This window comes from Vipera ursinii (assembly GCF_947247035.1).
Source record: "Vipera ursinii genome assembly, chromosome: 13".
Classification (NCBI taxonomy): Eukaryota; Metazoa; Chordata; class Lepidosauria; order Squamata; family Viperidae; genus Vipera; species Vipera ursinii.
The window spans coordinates 4060785-4076830 of NC_139526.1; the positions used below are offsets into that span (position 1 = coordinate 4060785).

At 42.1% G+C, this 16046-nt stretch overlaps 1 protein-coding gene across 1 annotated transcript in view; it reads left to right on the forward strand.

The window, feature by feature from the left end:
• The first annotated feature begins 543 nt into the window (after window positions 1-543).
• LMF1 (lipase maturation factor 1) overlaps window positions 544-16046 on the forward strand; it is a 110207-nt gene continuing 94704 nt past the window's right edge. The window contains exons 1-2 of the mRNA XM_083373072.1: window positions 544-687; window positions 7667-7732. Coding sequence (XP_083229198.1) covers window positions 676-687; window positions 7667-7732 — 78 coding nt within the window. The 5' untranslated portion in view covers window positions 544-675. The remainder of the gene's footprint in view (window positions 688-7666; window positions 7733-16046) is intronic.

Here is a 16046-nt window from a genome sequence, read left to right on the forward strand (position 1 = left end):
AGTTATTAAGTCCAAAGGTTCACATACTTTTTACACCCTGCACTGTGAATGTTTCCATCTTATGTTCAATTAAAACATGACAACAGCTAATGTTTGTGTAGTATTATTTTAAGCAGACTGTGTTTTTCTATTGTTGTGACTTACATGACGTTTAGAGCGCATTTTATGGCCAATTCATGCAAAACTCCACGTAATCCCAAAGGGTTCACATACTTTTTCTTGCAACTGTAGGCAGCCCAAAATGTATGTACTGTGTTAAAAGAAACCTACATGAAAAATGCACAAAGTCTTCAGGTGGATTTTAATTGCAAAATAAAGCAATCATGGGAGGGGAAGCAGATGGCTGTGCATGTGCAAACATGCAGAGAGTCAAATGCCATTGTTACTGTACAACTCCAAAGAGGGACCTTTCCCGTGTGCTTTGCAAAGTGTTCCTTTCAGATGCTTTATGAGGTCCTAGCCTACATCAATGCACGCTACATCAATAATGTGCCTTATTTTTGCAGTAATCTGATGCATTCTCCATCATTCCTTCTAGGTTGGGAATCGCAGCTTCTGGAAACGGGTTTTTTGGCAATCTTCCTCTGTCCTTTGTGGACTCTTTCCCGGCTGGCCAAGGATACACCTCCTTCCTTTATTGTCATCTGGGCCTATCGCTGGCTTATTTTCAGAATCATGCTTGGAGCGGTAAGCGCATCATGGTAGAAATGTTTTATTGGAGGCATGAAAATTTCATTCACGAAATGGAGGATTCTCGGGAGATCCTTCAATTCATGTGATTGGAAGCAGATTTTCAGACCAGAAAGAGGGGCTTTAGCCATCACATGGCAGGATGTCATTCATGACCAGAAGATCTGGCCATCATCACAGGGAGGGGCTACATACAGGTAGTCCTTGACTTACAAGAGTTCATTTAGTGACTGTTTGAAGATACAACACCAGTAAAAAAAGTGACTTATGACCATTTTTACACGTATGATGATTGCAGCATCCCTGTGGTCACATGATCAAAAGTCACATAGTTTGGCACACAGATTCACATTTATGACAGTTGCAGTGTCCCAGGGTCATGTGATCCTCTTTTGCGACCTTCTGACAAGCAAAGTCCATGGGGAGCCCTGATTCACTTAACAACCATGTTACTAACTTAACAACTGCAGTGATTCACTTATCAGCTGTGGCAAGAAAGGCTGTAAAATAGGGCAAAACTCACTTAACAAAATGTTTCACTTAGCCACATAAATTTTGGCCTCAGTTATGGTCATAACTTGAGGACTGCCTGTGTTACTCTCGCAGTTGGAAGCAGGAAATCAAATGTTCTTATCTGCTAGGGATCACTTGTTCCTTTCCCATCTGAAGGGGCACATTTTCCATAGAAATATAGGACTGGAAGGGACTTTGGAAGTCTTCTAGTCTAGTCTAGTTTTCTAGTCTTCTAGTCCATAGGTCCCCAACCTTTGGGCCATGGAACAGGCTGGCCAGTGCGCACACGTGTGTGTGCGCTCTCACACTACCACTTGTGCTAGCATCGGTGCAGCTACACAAACGGGGCACTGTGCGGCAAAAATGGGGCACTGCACAGCAAATACGGGGCGGTGCTAGCGAGTGTCACGTGGGCACTAGCACCACCCAGTTTGCATCATGTGTGCTTATAGCCCTGTTTGTGTGAATGCATGGGCGCACACATAAAATGCTTCCCACTCCCTTTCCCGAGAAAGGTTGAAGACCCCTGTTCTGGTCCAAACCTCTGCCCAAACCAGGAGTCTTCATACCAGTTGAGACAAATGGTTTTCCAATCTTTTCTAGAAAACCTCCAGCAATGGAGGCCCCCCCGCCAAAACTCCAGGAGGCAACTGTTGTTCTACTGCTTAATATAGACATGTCAAACTCGCGACGTCACGTGACGTTTCAGAGCTTTTTCTCCATTGCCAGCAATGGGGTGGGTGTGGCTTCCACGTGACGCATGCAGCCTGTAGGCCGGCAGTTTGACACCCCTGGCTTAATGGTTCTTATTGTTGGGAAATTCCTCCTTCTTTCCAGGTTGGGTCTTCTTGAGAATACTCCAGAATTCTCCATGGGAAAGGAGGAATTCCCCAGCCATGTCTTAAGGATAGAATATCATAGTTCGTTCGGAATTTTAAGTAGCGGCATTATATTGGTTAATGACTAAGAGATATTTTCTTTCCCTGATTTATTCTTGTTGTTTGTCATTTACTTAATATTTTATTTGATGGCTGTCACTGTTACCAGTCGTTTCATGGTCTGCCCAACGTACCCGATTCCTCGGGCAGTTGAAGCAAATAAAGAAACAGGTCCATTTCAACATTGGCTAAAGCGGTGTAGAATTTCTTTTGAAAGGGAAGGACGTGCAGCCTTGGTCACACTACACAAGACTTTGCAGGAGGAAGGCACCGCTTGGGATGGGAGGAAAGGCCCCTGTAAATTCAACGCAGGTTCAAGGAAGACAGAGAGTCTCAAACAGCCACGGGAAGATGGGCTGTTTTCCTGAAAGTGACGTTTCTCTAACCAATCTTGGAGAGACTCTGTTCTCTTAGCGCGAACTGGAGGCTAGCCACTCTGCATTTTGGTAGAGATGATTAGAGACAATCCTAGACTTACTGTAATAACAGTTCATTTAGTGACCGTTCAAAGTTACAACGGCCCTGAAAAAAGTGACCTGACCATTTTTTCACACTTATGACTCTTGCAGCATCCCCTTGATCACGTGATCAAAATTTGGATGCTTGGCAATGGTTGCAGTGTCCCCCTGGGGTCACATGATTCCCTTTTGCAGCCTTCCGACAAGAAAGTCAATGGGGAAGCCAGATTCACTTAACAACTGGGTCACTAACTCAACAACTGCAGTGATTCGCTTAACAACTATGGCAGGAAAGGTCATAAAATGATGCAAAACTCACTTTGTAAACATCTCACTGAGCAACATAAATTTTGGGCTCAGTTGTAGTCGTAAGTGGAGGACTGCCTGTCTTACCGAGATTCCTGCGGATCAGCAAAGTCAAAATGTAAAGGTAATTGTGGATACACCCTGTGATCTCAGAGTATCAGAACGGGGGACAGCTTGATGTCAGGTGGCTGAACTCGACTGCCTTTGCCTTGGGCCCTGCAGAAAATTTTCTCCTTCTCACAATGTTAAGAGTTACTCCACAACAGGTGATTGGGTCTACTAAAAGTTATTTCTATCCAGCAATATTTAAAAATGGCACTCTTGGGGTCTCCTGGCAGCTTTCTGAATTTCCATAATGTTCACTTCTGCTTTGTATTCAAAGGCTTGAAAATGCTAATTATTTCTTTGGTCACCTTTTCTTAATTCTTTCCACCTCAAAATTTAGTTAACTTGAGAGGGCAGATGGGCCCAGAAGACCTCTCCTTCTGAACCCGAAATGACACCACTCTGATGGAGAAAGAAGCACAGGACTCTGCTAAATGGGTCGAGCTTTCTTTGCTTTAACCAACCAGAGACCCCTTTGACACGAGACAGTTGTTGGCCTGCTGTGTGCAATTATTTATTTATTTTTTATTTTATTTTAATTCCATTTATATCCCGCCCTTCTCCGAAGACTCAGGGCGGCTTACAAGCTTAGCAGTAGCCTTCATTCTATGTATATGCCTGCTTATTAGGGCTTCACAGACACCCCAAGAGGCATTATTACAAAGTCAGCTTAATTATGTTTGAAAGCGGGGCTGGGCAGCCAGGAGCCACCTTGCTTCTTGAAGGCTTCTGAGCAAGGGAATGGAATAGAATAGAATAGAATAGAATAGAATAGAATAGAATAGAATAGAATAGAATAGAATAGAATAGAATAGAATAGAATAACTTTATTGTCACTTTAAATGTACGCTAATCAGCATACATTAAAATGAAATTTCGTTGCATTCAGCTCTCAAAGGATCACTACCCCAATATACTCTGCATAAACATGACAAAAAATAAATAAAATAAGTTATGCATATACCCACATACACACACACACGTATGTGGCTCAGAGAAACAACACAGTCTAGTTTAGCCAAATACATATATATGGTGAGAATCAGGCCGCTTGTTTGTTTGTTTTACTGCTTTTCTAGCAAGGCCACATTAAAAACATTGAATTTCAGGATCAGGCTGGCATTAAAATTCCAGACTATCCCTGGCAACTGAAAGGGGCACTCCAAAGTGGAAAAGATGCCAGTGTGTATGTGAACAAAGCATTCCTGAGATGGGGTTTAGGAATACTTTGGTACAGCTGGTGATGAAGGACTTGGTTTTAAGAGACATGCCCCCCCCACCCCCCGAGAATGTCAAAGCTAGAAATGGGTGTGTTTCAATAACAAAATAAACCTGAGAAAAGGAAATTATTTCTGTGCACAGTGACAGGTGCTTTGCATTTGCGACACAGTTGTGAAATTAAGGTATTCCACATTCAGAACACATTTACTAAACCCCACCAGAGACAAGATTGCCAAGTCTTGTAGTCTCCTTCATCAGACGTGGCTCCTGATGGCTCCATAGATCCCTTCCATGGAGTTTTCTTGGCTACAGTTCTGTGTAAAAATGGTTTGCCATTTATATTTCTGGAACTTTCTTTCCTACTATTCCACTCTGCCTGGGATTTCCTTGTGATCTCCCATCCGAATCCTAATCGAACTCCACCCTACCTTCCTTCTAAACCCAGACAAGATAATTCAAAGAGTCCCAAAGGGAAGGGTGCGTCGAAGACATGTACCTGCCTCCCTGAACATACTTCAGCAAATTCTCAGTCCTGCCTTGTTAAAAGTTAATTATTTAGGGAAGAAGATCTTCCTTTCTGATTGAAATGGTAAGGTGTCCCAGTCTTGGTTTATTTAGCATACTTAAATAAAAATGCAAACATGTAAAAATAATTAATGTGTGACAACAATAAAACAGACATTTTTCTATTCTCTAACAGATTGACGCCAGTAAACTGTGGCAATCTGTAAGATCACAGCTCAAAAAAATTGGTGGAAAATGAGTGGGTCTCAAATATTTTTCAAAGGTCTGTGGTGACAGAGATTGACAGATGTCAGAATAAAATATAATGAAACACATAGCATTGTGAGGAGTCGTAAGACCTTTTAATCTTTCTTCCTATTCAATTTGTTCATTGATTGATTTATATTATACTTCTGATCTTCTCCAAAGCCATTAATTACATCATTGTTTTTCTTTATTTGAACATTTTAGAAACTGAGTGTTTTAAGTGGCCTTAAGACAGTGATATTTTCAAAAACATTTTGAAAACAAATAATTTGCTTATTCAATGTAAAACTGTTAATTAATATCAATAAATTTGTCAATAAATTTAAAACTAATTATTTATTAAAAATGTTAACCACCCTACATCCAGGAGCTCTGGATGGTTGAAACTAAACACATTTAATTAAAAAAATGATCTTGGAGACTCATTGGCTGAAAACCAATTTCCACAGCCAGGTAAACCACAAAGCAAATCTTTATTGCCACCGTAAGGTCGTCCGTCAAAGCAAGCGAACACAATAGGTAAAAATGGAAATGTTTAAACAGAAGGAAAACTAAGACTGACTTTTTAGACCTGAGGAAGGATGCAGAGCCAGAGCCAAATTGATCCATCTGGAAGGATATTGATGGGGAGACAGGTTGGGCATTGAGGCAGGTTCTAGACTAATGCTCCGAATTGCACAGTGTGCTAAGGCCGAATAAACAAGGGTTAATTAATTAAGCTTGTGAGGTGTGCAGTTCAGGGCACTGTGCGGATGGAGGTTTTGAATGTACACGAGCACTCTGGTGAGATCCTTCCTGTCCAGAGGTGAGCCACTGAAATTGTTGCATTGCGACGAGAAGGCCACATAACGGTCACTTAGCTGCTGAAAGTGGGGTTTGCAAATACTGTTTGCCTGGCTCGCTTATTTGAATGCAAGGCAAAGTAGCTGCTTGGTAGGCAGCAAAAAGCTCCATTGTTCCTGGGGTGGGGGTGCAGGAGGGGTGAGGCTGGACAGCTGGGCCTGGGGGTAGATTAAGATGCATAAGAAACAAGGAGAGGGCGAGTTCTAGCTGTAGTGTGGGGGACTTTGAGCCACGTGCTCTCTCTCAGCCCAACCCACCTCACAGGGTTGTTGTGAGGAAAACAAGAATCAGAAATATTAGGAGTATTTGTATGAAACTGCCTAGAGTTTATATACATTTGAGGGAGAAGGTGGGATATAGTAATAATAATTTATTATAATTTATAATAATAAAAACAAACACAAGCCACACAACACCCCAGACTTAGCAACTGCCAATAAGAAAGACAAGAAAGTGTGACTAGTGGATATGGCAATACTTGGAGACAGGAGAAGGGAAGGGAGAAACAAAACACAGAGACTTGCAAATAGAATGACTGTGGCAACAGAAAGCAAAGGTATTACCAATAGCAGTAGGTGCTTGGTACAATCCCAAAACATCTGGAGCGTCTCCTGAACATCTTCAGCACTGCCAAAATCCCCATCAGTCCATTGCAAAAGGCAGCTTCGCTTGGAACAGCCACAATCCCTTTGGCACCATCAAGCAGCAACACAGCTGCCCCTTCCAGGTCCTTGGGAGGTACTCAGTAGGTGGACAAAAAGGCCAGATCCAGTCTAAACCTCTGGCTGACTGCAGAACCAACCCCAATAATAACAAATATGCAAAAAGAGCAATTGGAAGGCCAAACTCCTGGCTTCATAGATGGGAATTTTGCACGGCCTCTCATCTAAAACAAAGGAGTCCCTAGCTTTTTATTATTCAAGGCACAATAAAGTAATACCTCCGTCACTGAATGAAGCCTGACTCTTGGAGACCTCATGGATGCGTCCATGCCGGCTTTTTTCCTGCAGCCAGAAGACTTTGCCTTTTCATCACGTTTCTTCCCATTTTCCAAGTTGGCCAAGCCTCGGATAATTTTCTACTGGCCTCCATTTAGGTCTTAATCAGACCTGTCCTGATTTAGCTTCTAAACCTGACCAGATTGTTACAGGCTTCCCACCAGCTGGCAATACAGGTAGTCCTTGACTTACAACAGTTCATTTGGTGACTGAAGTTACAACGGGATTGAAAAAAAAAGTGATTTATTTTTCACCCTTGCAGCATCCCCATGGTCACGTGATCAAAATTCAGACGCTTGGCAACTGACTCATATTTACAACGGTCGCCGTGTCCCAGGGTGATGAGCTCCCCTTCTGTGACCTTCTGACAAGCAAAGTCAATGGGGGAAGCCAGATTCACTTAACAACTGCGTTACTAACTTAACGGCTTCAGTGATTTACTTAACAACCGTGGCAAGAAAGGTGGCAAAATTCACGTAATGAATGTTTCACTTAAGAACAAAAATGTTGGGCTCAGGTGTGGTCATAAGTGGAGGTTAGGGTTAAGTATGTCGTAATGCAGTGTTTCTCAAGCTTGGCAACCTGAAGGTGGGTGGACTTCATCTCCCAGAATTTCTCAGCCAGCTTTGCTGGGCAGTTTTGGGAGTTGACATCCACCCATCTTCAAGTTGCCAAGCTTGAGAAACACTGTCATAATATGTAATATATTACATATATTAATTGTATATTAACATCTGCATTAATGTATAATTTTGTTCAAAATTTCCTCAGAATGGAAGTGCAAGGACTAATCTCAGAGCTGTCTTTTTTTTCCCTCTCACAGGGGATGATAAAAATGCGAGGGGACCCTTGCTGGAAAGACTTGACATGCATGAATTACCATTACGAGGTGAGCTTTCCAAATGCAGACTCTTCTCCTTTAAAGGGGCTGTTTATATTTTCCAACTGGTTGCAAGGGATGCCTTGCCAACCTCCTGTTGAAAAAGGAAGGAAAGTGGGGGAAAAATATTTAAAAAGGATAAATGGCCATTCCATTTAAACTGTTGGCTCCTTAATATGTTGAAAAGGTCCATCCTTTCCTGCTGTGTTGAAAGTTGGCTACAGTGTGCTTAGGTCGTTGGAAAGAGAAAGTTGGAAAGTTTTTTCCAAGATTGCATGTGTACAGGTACCTCGACTTACAACAGTGACTGTTCGAAGTTACCACAGCACTGAAAAAAGTGACATGATCATTTTTCACACTTACAACCGTTGCAGCATCTCCAGGGTCACATGATCAAAATTCAGACGTTTGGCAACTGACTCATATTTATGACAGTTGCAGCATCACTGGGGTTGTGTAATCCCCTTTTACGACCTGCCAACAAGCAAAGTCAACGGGGGGGAGGGGGAAGCCAGATGTGTTGCTAATTTAACAACTGCAGTGATTCACTTAACAAATGTGGCAATAAAAGTCGTAAAATGGGGCAAAACTCACCAAACAAATTTCTCAGTTAAGCAACATAAATTCTGGGCTCAATTGTGGTCGTAAGTCGAGATCACTTCCTGTACCTAAAACGGAGTTGATTTTTCCTCTTGCTTTTTTCATTTAAACTGTTGCTGACATTTGAGAACTGTCCTCTTCGGAAAGAGAGAGAGAGAGAAAGAAAGAGAGAGAGAGAGAGAGAGAGAGAGAGAGAGAGAGAGAGAGAGAAGAAAGAGAGAGAGAGAGAGAGAGAGAGAGAGAGAAAGAAAGAGAAAGAAAAAGAAAGAAAGAAAGAAAGAAAGAAAGAAAGAAAGAAAGAAAGAAAGAAAGAAAGAAAGAAAGAAAGAAAGACCAGATCCCCGAGCCCTGCTTTGCTTGTTTGGTTTTATTGTAGCCTGACCAGTTGTACAGGTAGTCCTTGACTTAAAAGTTCATTTAGTGACCATTCAAAGTTACAACGGCACTGGAAAAAGTGACTTATGACCGGTTTTCAAACTTATGACCATTGCAGCCTCCCCGTGGTCACATGATCAAAATTCAGACGCTTGTCAAGTGACTCACACGGTGTCCCAGGGTCACGTGATCCCCATTTGTAACCTTCTGACAAGCAATGTCAGTTGGGGAAGCCAATTTATTTAACAACTATGTTACCAATTTAACAACTGCAGTGATTCACTTAACAACTGTGGCAAGCAAAGGCTGCAAAATGGGGCAAAACTCAACAAATGTTTCACTTAGCAACACAGATGTTGGGCTCCATTGTAGTCATAAGTTGAGGACTACCTGTATCTTGCTCAGCAAAGTGTGGCTGAGTGCAATGTGTGAAGCAAGTTAGGACTGTTCCTTCCTACAAGATGGGATTGGTAGCTATTGACCACCATTCCTGCTTAAACATCTGGATAACCCTGGTGGATCTACTCAGGTTACTTTCTGAAACATTTGAGGACCAGTGATGAAGAGCTATTATTTATTATTAGTCAGGAAGATCTCCCCACGTGCAAATGTTGCCCAAAATGAAACTGGGATGAATTTGAATTATTGAATTATTCTGCATCATATATTAAGTATCTTTAATATCTTATAACATCTTCTCTCCTCTCCAGTAAACTAATATCACCACTAGGGAGTCAAAGTTGATTTTAAAAAACGAGGTGCGGGTTTGTTGCCTCTGAATTAACAAGGTGAGTGATTAAGTTCTAGAAAGCTGGACCAAATAAGAGAATGAAACTAGAACCCCCCGAGAAGTCACGGTGGAAGAGTCAACAACAAAAAGCAGGCAACTGAGATGTGAGAAGCTTTTTAGTCTCTGGGAACCACACCACATTTCTGGGGTGCAGGAAGGACTAGAATGGACAGGTCATTTCTAAGATATTGCTCCTCCTTAAGGGAGGATGTTTTGGGTTCTCCTTTGCTTTTATATTGTGTTATGTGCATTTGGGGATTTACAAAACCTTTTCTGCTTCAGTTTGAAAAATACACCTCTGATTTTCAGCCAGGTGAGTTGGAGGGATCTCCCTTCCCCACTTCTGGTGATGCTCCGCAGGGTGGCACTGAGAATGCCTTTAGCTTGACGGCTTTTTTTTTGTTTAGGTTGGAATTGGAACAGGATTCTCTTCAAAGCTGTTGCAGAAAGACCCTGAGCTGGCATTTTTCTTCTTTCAGTTATTGCATCCAAAATAAGTAGGGTTTCTTTCTCCTTGGAGAAACAGCACAGAAACTTTGAAAAATTGTGTCCCCCTCTTCTCCTAAATTGGGGGTGAGAAAAGAAAGTATTCACAGGAGAGCTGCTTAAAACACACCAGCTGTTTGGAAAACAGTTGACTTTCGTGGTTGCTTTCTGCCAACACTGCAAATGTTTTATCGTTAGGAGATAAGGGTGGAGTTCACACACACCCCTTCCCCAAGAAAGGGGATGGCTAAGAGAGGAAAAGCAGCCAGGTAAACTTTGTTTGGTTCTCCAAACAGCTCATATAAAAGTGGGGAGGTGTCCCTGGTGCCTGAGAATTGCAAACTGCAAGAGTAAAAATCTCAAAGGTAGCAGAAGCATATTTCCAGTTTAGAGAAAGAAGTGCTTGGCTCGAGATACTAAGTTGTTCTGGATACCTTAAAAGTCTTGGGCCTATTCTGCTCCTTTTTTAATATGAGGCTCACATGCCTCTAAACACGATGCCCACATTTTTAAATTTAATTTGAGACTTGCAAGATTCTATAATGTACCCGTACAATAAAGTAGAATAACCTCGTTTAGGCATGTTTTCTGCCTGGTTTCCCTGAAAGGACTGGCATCAGTCTTGCAAGTCTGAAGATACAAAGTCTCCCCGTCTTGGTTAAGGCCTCCTTATTTAGGAAGCCTCTGCTCCACAGGAACATAAATCTCATCCCTTTTAACTACTATATCTTTTGGCTTGGGAATGTACTTAACTGCCTTCCTTTTGTGTTAAGTTGCTCTAGCTCAGTGGTGGCGAACCTATGGTACGCGTGCCAGAGGCGGCACTCAGAGCTCTCTCTGTTGGCGCATGCCCTGCCGCCAGCAGCAGGTCTATCAGGCCGCCACCACCGCCCGGAGCAGGAGCCCCGCCCAGCACAAAGGAGGCGAAGCGGTCCACTAGCAAGCTCAAGTAGAGCAGAGGTCACCAACCATTGTCGATTGGCGGACTGGAAGAAAAGGGAGGGGGAAGCATTTTACATGCATGCATGCGTGCACGGGGCCGTGAGCATGCACATGCTGCAAATGGGGCGGGGCTAGTGCCTGCGTGATACTCACTAGCGCTGCCTCATTCTTGCGTGGTGCAGTGCCTTATATTTGCAGCTTGTGCCGCTGCCGTGGCCGTATTTGCACCTTGCAGCATGGTGGCGCATTTTTGCACCCCTGGTTTTTGCGTGCCAGAGGTGGCACTCAGAGGCGCCTCCCTGCCCCCCCTGAGGGCACCACAATGCTGATGCACCCCTGACACTTTGCGATAAATAAGTGGTTTTTGGATTGTGGTTTGCGCACTCGGTCTCTAAAAGTTTCGCCATCATTGCTCTAGGTTGATTTTAGGAGCTTTTAATTATCCTATAAGAAAATATTTTTCATATAACTAAAATACATTTCCATTTGGACACCCACCACTCAAAGTAATTATTCTTCAAAGTCAGAAATCCCAGCGAAGAACAAAAACAACAATTAAGTCCAGTGTCCTTCTGTGTAATACTTACTTTGTTAGTTTCAGCTTAGTACGAGTGTGAATTTAATCATTCAAGTTTGTAGACTTTGGTTTACGGTTTAGGGTTTTGTTTGAACCCAACTCAGTTGGATGTTCAAAATATGATTCCTGTTGCTGAGGAAGCAGCGAACTACACTCAGGAATAGCTTCCATATTAACACGCAGACATGTGCAACGGGAGTCAATATTTAAGCCTCCCATTCCTATTCAGATGCTGTACATAGGAAGAATTGCAATTTTTTTTATCCTGGGTGTTAGATTGCAGTTTTGGTTAGTCTTTCAATTTTTTTTTCAACCACTTTTGTCCTAAGTTTATTCCTTCAAAGAACAAAAATGTGTAGCATCGGTTTTTGCAATAGTGTCAGGAGGGCTCTGTGCTTCCTACACTACAATCCATACAGTAACTGGATGCAGGATAGCAAACCAGAGAGTTTTGAACTCAATTGTGCTGAACAATCTAGCTTTAGAAGGCAATTTTTACCAAGATCAAAGTCCAAAACCTGAACCCACTGGGGCAACCCTTTTCCATTCTTCTTCACCCCCATTTAAAATTCAACACACTCCATGTGAAAATTTCACTGCGTAGTTTCAGGCACAGCCTCTCCCACATAATTCTTTTTCCGTTTGATCTTTCTTTTATTTCTTCTTCCCCAAGAAAAAAGAAGACAGAACTCTCTCTCTCTCTCTCTCTCTCTCTCTCTCTCTCTCTCTCTCTCTCTCCCCCCCCCTCAGGATAAGTACTTTCTCTGCAGATCCCAGGAGCCTGCCCTCCTCCATCTATGCTTGACATCCAAGGCAGCTCAGGTGTCAGTCAGGAAGACTGTGCATATTGGCAACAGGCCAAGTGTATTTTCAACAGGAACATGATCCTCATTCCAAGATTTTTAGTCATTAACACATACATGCTCACACCCCTTTTTCCTCTCTCCATGTGCGCATTAAAGGATTCCTCGTGAGTCTTGGACAAACTTCTTAGTTGATGGCTGGTTTTCACCTATTTACTGCTTATGGATTTTTGTTGGGAAAGATCACAGCAACTTGCAAGACTCCCTCTTTCCTCTTTGTCCTCCTTTTGAGCTTATTTCAGGTATTCATCAGCTCTCTGAAGTGACCTTATAAGAGCTTCAGAGGCCACTTCAGTCCACCACCAATGATATGGAGGTGATGACATGGTTCAGGGCAGTTTATGATGCAACATTTTACTAGTGGCACGTAGAAAAATATTCCTGCTTTCTTTGTACCAATCCTTGCATTTTGATGGAATAGAATTTGCCTTTGAAATTTGAAGTTACAACGGCACTGAAAAAAAGTGAGTTATGACCGTTTTTCACTCTTACAACTGATGTGGCAACCCCATAGGCATGTGATCAAAATTCAGATGTTTGGCAACTGACTCATATTTATGACAGTTGCAGTGTCCTGGGGTCCCCTGTTGTGACCTTCTGATAAGCAAAGTCAATGGACAAGCCAGATTCAGCATAATCCTCATTGTGTAAGTATAGAACAGAACAGAACAGAACAGAACAGAACAGTATAGAATAGAATAGAATAGAATAGAATAGAATAGAATAGAATAGAATAGAATAGAATAGAATAGAATAGAATAGAATAGAATAGAATAGAATAGAATAGAATAGAATAGAATAACAGAGTTGGAAGGGACCTTGGAGGTCTTCTAGTCCAACTCCCTGCTTAGGCAGGAAACCCTATACCATTCCAGACAAATTGTTGTCCAATATCTTCTTAAAAACTTCCAGTGTTGGAGCATTCATAACTTCTGGTGGCAAGAGTTCCATTGGTTAGTTGTCCTTGGTTAGAAGTTTCTCCTTAGTTCTAGGTTGCTTCTCTCCTTGATTAGTTTCCATCCATTGCTGCTTCTCCTGCCTTTAGGTGCTTTGGAGAATAGCTTGACCCCCTCTTCTTTGTGGCAGCCTCTGAGATATTGGAAGACTGCTATCGTGTCCCCCCTCATCCTTCTCTTTATTAAACTAGACATACCCAATTCCAGTAATCATTCTTTGTATGTTTTAGCCTCCAGTCCCCTGATCATCTTTGTTGCTCTTCTCTGCACTCTTTCTAGAGTCTCAACATCTTTTTTACATTGTGGTGACCAAAACTGGATGCGATATTCCAAGTGTGGTCTTACTTCACATGATCTTGATGTGTTAATGCAGCCTGGAACTGTGTTGGATTCACTTAACAACTGTAAGCTGTTGACAACAACTTACTCTCTTAAGAACTGCAGTGATTCACTTAATAATTGTGGCAAGAAAGGTTGTAGAATGGAGCAAAACTCACTTAACAAATGTTTCACTTAACAATAGAAGTTTTGGGCTTAATTGTGGTCGTAAGTCAAGGACTACCTGTATTTCTTTATTAATTTTGGAAGAGTATCTGCAGCTGTGCATTGGGAATGTAACCTTACATTATGCACTCCTGACAACTAAGGTTAGGAGAAAAAAAAAATTCAGGATTTACAATGGGGGTGCAAATGCTGAGGCTTCAAATCCCCTCCCCCCCCGTTGTTACTGAATTTTAACTTTCCACGCAAAAGAAGAAAATTATTAAATATACTCTGAGTAATCCTTTTGAAAGTGTGTAATTAATTACATTTAAATTAGTATTTTTTCCCAGCTCTGCCCACTCGGAGTTCAGTGACGTTCAAGTTCACTCTTCTTTTTGACAGTTGCTTTGTTTTGATTTATATTGTTTGGCCATTCATGGTTTAGAAAGGGGATTAAGCGTAGTCCCCAGTGGTCAGGATAAATCCCTTATAAATCCTATAATACCGAGGCTGGGGTTGCCCCATAATATTTGTGTCTTTTTCCATCGGTTCAAGGCAAAGCAGTCAAGCCACTAGCAGAAGTTCAGTTCAACCCATTTCATATCAGATGTAAAATGGGAAGAGGTAGAGAGAAGATAAAGTCCTGCGCCAAAGGACACTCTTCCTTTCTCTGGCCGTTCAGCTGCCAGTCAGGGAATGTTTCTATTAGTAATGTCAGTTTGCCATGGAGTGACCCCTTTCGCTAGGACTTTTCCCACCCATTATCCTCGGTTGTTCGTTTACAGTTAAAATCCATTTTGCTTGGCAAGTCGGTAGCAATGACTGGAGTTTGTGATAACCTGGAGCAAGATCACCACCTCAGAGTTGACTTGACAAGAGAACTTCAAAGATCCTTACTAGATCTCAGTTCCCAGGATATTTGGAAGAAGTGGGGGCTATTAAATTTGGTCTTGCTTGGGAGGAGAAGGAAGTTCTTACTTAACAAAGGTTTTGTGGTTATTTATCTTGACTGATTATATCTCATTAAGTCAGTGTTGGCTCTCAGTGAGTACAGGTAATCCTCAACTTATGACCACAATTGACCACCAGATTTATGTTGTTAAGTAAGACGTTTGTTAAGTGAGTTTTGCCCCATTTTACAACCTTTCTTGCCACGGTGAATCACTGCAGTTGATGAGTTAGTAACCTGGTTGTTAAGTGAATCTGGCTTCCCCCATTGACTTTGATGGTCAGAAGGTTGCAAAAGTTGATCACATGACCTTGGGCACAGCAGCAGTCATTAAGTATGAACCTGTTGCCAAGCCTCTGAATTTTGGTCACGTGATCGTGGGGATGCTGCAAAGCGTCCATTGCTGTTTCTTAGCTTGCCTACAGATTCAGGGGGAGAGGAGGGAAGAATGGAATGCAGGCTTCAGACATCGGTCTGCCAAGCCGTGAGAATCAAGGTCACTCAAGAGTTGTTTATGGAGAACTAAGGCACTCTCTCATGTCCCACTTCATGGGACAATGTGACCTGCCCTGTTAGAGGGGAGGGAGACTCTGTACTTTTAATATACTGATTTTGGCACCAATTAATCAGAGCTGATTTTTCTTTCACCTCTGCCAAAATGATTTACCCAATAAAGTTTTGCATTAGAGATCGGATTGTGTCAGCTGTGCTTACTTCATTGGGTTTGTCAGTCAGACGAACACAAAGGTTGTAACTGTGAACAATGGTCATAAGTCACTTTTTTCCCCCAGCGCCGTTGTAAGTTTCAACGGACACTAAATGAACTGTTGTAAGTCAAGGGCTACCTGTTCACAGATAGACCTTCACCAGGATGATACCTGCACGCATATGCACACACACACACACTTGTATACACCATGTCCCTGACACCTGGTCCTTCAGATGTTCTAATGGTGATATTATCATGGAGTCCATTCCCTTTGCTGCTGGTTGTTCTTTTTTCCTTACACCTTTTCCAATGTTAACGGGCTTCACATAGGAATTGTATCTGGACATAATATGTCCAAAATGCAATAGTTTGAGCCTGGCACCTTCTGTAACTACTCTGGACTGGTTTGTGGGTTGCCTATCATGTTCTCCAGAGTTTTCTCCAACACCAGAGTTCAAAAGCACCTTTCTGCCTTGAAGTTCCCAATTTTCTGAAGTTTATTCTTGTGTTTATTGGCTTGGATATTCTTTTACATCAGTCTTTACATTGCAGGGATTTTCATGGCAACTCTTTAATAAAACTTGGCAACCATA